Below are 6,259 nucleotides of genomic sequence, written 5' to 3' on the forward strand. Positions count from 1 at the left end.
TAACATGGATGCAATGAGCTCCGAGGATCTGAGCCGCGCTCAGCTGGAGCTCTTCCACCACAGCCTCGGCTTTGTGAAGTCCATGGCGCTCAAGTGTGCAGTAGATCTAGGAATCCCCAACGCCATCCACCTCCACGGCGGCTGTGCAACGCTGTCAGAGATCATCGCCGGCACCGGGGTCCATGCGTCCAAGAAGCCTCACGTGCGCAGGCTCATGAACCTGCTCACCGCCTCGGGTGTCTTCGCTTCATCGGAGGCCGCCACGACGCCACCGGCCAGCGCCGCCGCTAGCAACGGCGGCGAGGCGACCGTGGTGTACCAGTACCAGCTGACACCGATGTCCCGCCTCCTCGTCGACAGTAACAAGCTTGGAAGCATGGCGCCCCTGATTCGTTTCCTGGTAAACCCTCTCACCGTCCCCACCTTCTTCGACATGCACGCGTGGTTGAAGGCGGACGAGCAGGCCGCCGACGCCGGCACCAGCTCGACGACTTTCTTCGAGATGGTGCATGGCTGCAGCGTGTACGAGTTGACGAGGAAGGACGCGGACTACAATGCCCTGTACAACAGCGCCATGGTCGCGGCCAGCCAGATCACCATGGAGATCATCCTCAGGGAGGATGCTGGTCGCGACATCTTCGGCGGGCTGAGCTCTTTGGTCGATGTCGGCGGCGGGCATGGCGCGGCGTCGGTGGCCATCGCGGCGGCCTTCCCTCACGTCAAGTGCAGCGTCCTTGACCTCCCTCACGTTGTCAGCCAGGCGCGCGCTGATGGTGGCACGGCGGTGGAGTTCATCGCCGGTGACATGTTCGACTTCATTCCAAAAGCTGATGCGGTCTTACTCAAGGTACTCTTTATTTATTTCTTGTACGATGGGACTTCTTCAAGATGCTAATTTGCAGATACTTGTTGAGTACTTGTACATATTTCATACTTACATCAGTAGTACATATATATAGTATTTGATTCAATAGTGACCAGTGAGCAATAGAAGAATTTGAGTGTATATCTGTATCAGTATATATGTATATATGTTGCAGTGGGTTTTACATTGCTGGGGTGACCATAACTGCGTCAAGGTGCTGCGAAAGTGCAAGGAAGCTATCCCTGCAGGAGGAGGGGCTGGAGGAAAGGTGATAATCATTGACGCTGTGATGGGAGCTGGTCCTGCATCTGCATCCAACAAGGAGACACAGGCCTTGTACGATGTCCACATGATGCACATTGACGGGGTCGAACGAGACGAGCGTGGGTGGGAAAAGATCATCCTGGAAGCTGGATTCAGTGCCTACAAAGTTGTTTCATCAGTAGGAATTCACTCGGTTATAGAGGTTTATCCGTGAACGGCATTGCCATCGCTATTTCCATGTTGTGTGCTCTGAATAATGTATCCTTTAGATGTTGCAACATGATTAGTAGGCTAGCTATCCAGAGCCAGAGACCTAATAATAATGAAGTACTTTCCATATGGTAACTTTTTATTTTAAATGCTAAACCATAGTTTTAAATAGTGGGCTATTGAAAATGGCGACAACTTTTTTTCAACAGCTACGAGGCTATAGCAGTGCTATAGCGGCGCTACGCTATGACATATAGTATTTTTATAAAGAAAACATGAAAAACACCCATAATTGATGAAAAAAATGGTAAATATGAAATTCGATGAACAAAAATATGTTTCTAAGGTTCCACGAGTCTAGCTAATATTACTAATATACCATTACAACATGGTACATGAAAGTTCAGTGTTTAATTATCCAAAATACTAAATTAGTAGCAAATGATAAGTAGGAAATAACAAATTAAATTATCAAAATCTATTAGTGATGGTAAAATCTGAAATAGCACCGCCATTAGAATATGCATAGCCTTAGCATATCAGATATGAGGCTATGCAATTAGCGGGGCTATAGCACACAAAAGCAGTTAAAGTTGGCACAGCGGCACAAATAGAAATAACTTAGCGTTGAATCTCTATGGCCGCTATAGCGGCAAGCCCGCTATTTTTTTCTATGTACTAAACTGTGTTCTGTTACCATCATACTCCCTCCGAGAAATGTCCTGCATACTCCTACATTGGTCCAGCATGTTCGCTTGCTTGTAAACGATCGTAAATTTTCAGCCGAGAACAGTGTTTTTCTCTCACACCAAACCAGCCAGCAGTAAATAATCCACGATACGATACGGCCTCCCGAACAGGCTGGTCATCATTACTGGTTGTACAGAGGTTGTCACCGCTGCCTACGAAAGGATAAACTGTACCAGTGGAGAGGTGCAGTTGATTTCTATAGGCAATCGGACCCGTAGAGCTGGTCCCAACGACACTCTTTCTGGGACTTAATTTGAATGCCAAATGACTGTAAATTTGGGACAGAGGGAGTATATGGGTACACTTATCCCCATCACATTGGTACCTTGTATAAATGCCATGTGCAGGCTCGCTGGATGTATATGGGTATGCTTATCCCCATCACACTTCTGGCCCGCTAATACGCTCCAATGAGTAGTTCTCACAAATTTGACAAGAATTCTTATATATTGGAAAAGTCCTTTTTGTCTTCCTTAGGTACAATATATTCAACTTTATATTGATACAATGGATTAAGTACTCTGTGATCTGTGTAATTTATTATCATTCTAATGGATTTTTTCTTCAAACACAAAATGGCATTTAATTTATGCATTTAGACAATTTTTCGATACTACGGTAGAAAAAAGATGTCGTTGTTAGATTATTTAACTGAAATATGGCCCATGAATTAGAGCAAATAATTCTTATCTATATCTCTTACAAAGATAAACCTCACTAGTAATTTATCTTACCATGTAAAGTGTCCACATCAGCATCCACTAGAACATCACACTAGCACATTCAACTATCGCGTCACGCAAAGTGTTCACATCAGCATCCAACTAACACATGCCATTATATCTTCATTCAAACTATTCACATTAGCAAACCACATTATTTACTAAGATATATTTAGGTATCCATATTACAATGTTAAAAATCATCCCTTAACACGTATTATGATATTTTTAGTAATTTATATTGCCATACTAAGTGTTCACATCAGCATCCACTAGAACATCCCAGTAGCACATTCAACTATAGCGCCATGCAAAGTGTCAACATCAGCGTCTAACTAACACATGCCATTATATCTTCATTCAAGCTATTCACATTAGCAAACCATATCATTTATTAAGATATATTTAGCCGTATTAGAATGCTAAAAATCATCCACTAACATGTATTATGATATTTTTAGTAAATATAAGTAGTATAATTTCACCAGCGATTCCCGCAGCAACGCGCGGGACGTTCTTCTAGTTGTAAATGTCTTAGTGTGATGGTTGCTAGAATTAAAGAATATGTAACACCCAAAAATTTGCTCCTTTTGAAGTAGATAAATGAGGTAATTTTTGAATTTATGTGCTCATGAAAACATAGGAAACTAAAAATTTTCATTAATTTAAAATTTATCATAAGGTAGCAACTTGTTTGTGCATACATGCCGGTGCATTTGATTTATTGTAATAAGTGGTTAAATCCAAAATTCGAAATGAATTTAAAATGCTTTTGAAGTTATCTTTGAAGTAAAAGAAAAGAAAATTAGGAAATAAGAGCATTTAAAAAGTTGTAAAATTTTATTTTTGAAAACTTACCAAAATTGCTCATTTTTATTTGAATTGAAAAGTGTATTTCAAACTCTATTTGAATTTGATTTGGTTTATATTTGAATTTGGTTTTGAAAAAAATAGGAAAAAGATTTGAAAAAGGAAAAACTCTTCTCGCTCTCCCTCTCTTTCGGCCCAGCAGTCGGCCTGCTCCTCCCCATCCTTTTCTTTTTCTCCTGCGCGAGCCCAGCTCGGCCTTCCCTCTCGCTACGTAGGCCCAACCAGTGATCCAGCCCAAGTCACGATGGTGCTCCTTCCACCGTAGCCTAGCAGCCGTGCGGCCCGTTTCCCACTCCCCGCTTCTTCGCGTGGCCCAGCAACGCTGCCCCGCAGGCCCATCTTGCATTCCGGCCCAACTCGGTCGCATCCCGCGCGGACACTGAGTCCCCTCTCTTCTCTCTGTTGGATGACAAGCCGGTCCCGCTCCTGCACTCACCGACAGGTGGGCCATCCCTATCAGTTCTATCCCTTACCTCCGGTCGTACTCCACTCAGACTCGCGCGTTCCAAGACCGTGTCCGCGCCGCTCCCGACTCCTCCCCTACCATGCGCACTACGCCAGGCCGCCCCATATAAGCCGAGCCCTGGCACCGCTACTCCCTCGCCAAATCCTAGCGCAAGCTGTCGCCAACATCCGAGCTCATAGCCGCCGCAAACCCTAATCTGCCGCTGCCGAGCTCCCCTCGTTGTTTTGCCGCTTCGTCGTCACTTGGAGCACCCTGCCGAGCTTCTCCGTGAGGTAACGATGCCGTGAGTACCACCCTTGACCTCTTCTTCCCTCTACCACCGGCGTGAGCTCACCAGAGCATCACCATGCACCCCGACCCGCTCAATTGAGCCCCGCGCCATCGCTGCTCACCCACTATCGCACTCAAACTCTTAATCGAATCCGTCGTCGCTTGCTCTCCCTTCCCGTGTTTTTTGGTAGGTGATGACCGGAATCATCATATGGGCAGATGCCGGTGAAGCTTCGGCCATGGTGCCGCCACCAGATTCACTGTGTCGGCGACCATCTCTCCCCAATCATCCTCAGCCGTCGATCTTAGATGAACCGCCCAGATTAGAAGATACCCCTTCGCTGTGAATTTTGCAAAAAGGCCCTTATAACTATTTGGGTCTCAATCTGCCGTCCCTGTATTCTTTCAAAAGGACCCCTATTTTTCTCGAAAATAGGATCTACAGTCCTCGGCCAGATTTAAAAAACAGATTTTATTTATTTTAATTCAAAAATTAAGTTTCATCTATTTATAAAATTGTCACTACCTTCTGTAGGCCGTATTTTCTCTGTTTTAACTCCGATTTGACCCGTTCAACTTGCGTTAGGTTCATAATTTCACAATCTACATGTTCATACTACTGTTAGATATGTTTTTAACTTTTAAAATTTGAGGTTAGATTTAATCTATTATTTCAATAAAGGAAATCTTGTTTAATTCATATCTTTTACGTTTTAGCTCTGAATTGACCCGTTCAATTTGCACTAGATTCATTACAACGAGATCTACACATTAGTAACAATGTTTATCATGTCCCTATTTCTGGAATTTCATGGTTTAAACTCCGATTTGGAATAATGATTATGCAACTGGATTTTATAAATAAAATATGATTTGTTTTACTTTAGTTTTATAATTCAAATCTAAATTTGACTTAATCCAATTTATATAAGCTTTTATATAGTTAAAACACATGAAGGTTATAGTTTTATACTTTCTTTTATGAGTAGATCTTTCGGTAGCCGTTTCTCTCAAACCGTTGCTCCGATTAGCGTGCCTCTCGTGACTGTGTGTTCGTAGCGATGTGTAGAATCGTGTTTCAAACTCTTTTACTTATTTTTTCTATGATTGGTGTACTATTCTAATTTAGATCTATTGTTTGCTTCGTGTATGATTGCATGGATGCTTGTGTGGTGCTTTATGATCATGTCCAGTCGGTGAGTTATACGTGGGGAATCAAGAAGCAGATCTTTGCAGTTTTGGACTTGAAGAAGGATCTAAGTTTAAGACAAGTATAGCATGAGATCTTTCTTGTTGTCCTATACACCTTTAATCATTTAATTCATACTGCATGTGTCTACCTTGACTACCACTAAGGATTTCCTAGTAATTTGTACTTGTACCTTGATGCCTTTGGGTTATTGCATTGGGTAACTTTGCTAGTGCTCAACTACAATCATGATCTTGTAACTTGACTAATGGTATATGCAATAAACACTAAAACATGATCTTTTAGCAACATGAAAATAGGGGCTGGAGTGTTTAGCTACTTTCTAAATACTCTAGATTCCTCTTCCTAAGAACTTATCTATAAGTGATCATCTGTGACTTACAGTAAAACTGTGAGGGCTACATGGCTCTGGCTTTAGCTCAGTATGAGGACCTTTTCTAGCTTGTTAGAGGTTACCTTTGTGGCGAAAGAGGAGCTCCAATTTGTATGATCTCGGCCTGCCAAGAGGGTGCACTTTGGTTTTTTGGTATTTTGTTAGTCACTCCTTGGAGGGGGTTCATGCTTATTGATGGAGAAACCTTAGCGGCCCTAACTTGTTAGATGAACCTTTGAAAGGCTTCATAGTGAACCCT

General features: G+C 42.9%; 1 protein-coding gene across 1 annotated transcript; it reads left to right on the plus strand.

Annotated features, from left to right (window-relative positions):
* LOC136484958 (acetylserotonin O-methyltransferase 3-like) lies at nucleotides 1-1,359 on the plus strand. The gene is made up of 2 exons (XM_066481916.1): nucleotides 1-847; nucleotides 1,041-1,359. The coding sequence occupies exons 1-2, from the start codon at nucleotides 5-7 to the stop codon at nucleotides 1,341-1,343; spliced, it is 1,146 nt and encodes a 381-aa protein (XP_066338013.1). The 5' UTR covers nucleotides 1-4; the 3' UTR covers nucleotides 1,344-1,359.
* The last annotated feature ends 4,900 nt before the right edge of the window (nucleotides 1,360-6,259 follow it).

Source organism: Miscanthus floridulus, chromosome 10 (assembly GCF_019320115.1).
Source record: "Miscanthus floridulus cultivar M001 chromosome 10, ASM1932011v1, whole genome shotgun sequence".
NCBI classification, from domain to species: domain Eukaryota; kingdom Viridiplantae; phylum Streptophyta; class Magnoliopsida; order Poales; family Poaceae; genus Miscanthus; species Miscanthus floridulus.

What these genes read in the sequence shown, in the direction of transcription:
- LOC136484958 (XM_066481916.1), top strand. Translation starts at nt 5, where the DNA reads ATGGATGCAATGAGCTCCGAGGATCTGAGCCGCGCTCAGCTGGAGCTC. An exon ending in CTGATGCGGTCTTACTCAAG is followed by an intron (nt 848 to 1,040) that starts GTACTCTTTATT and finishes TATATGTTGCAG; the next exon opens with TGGGTTTTACATTGCTGGGG.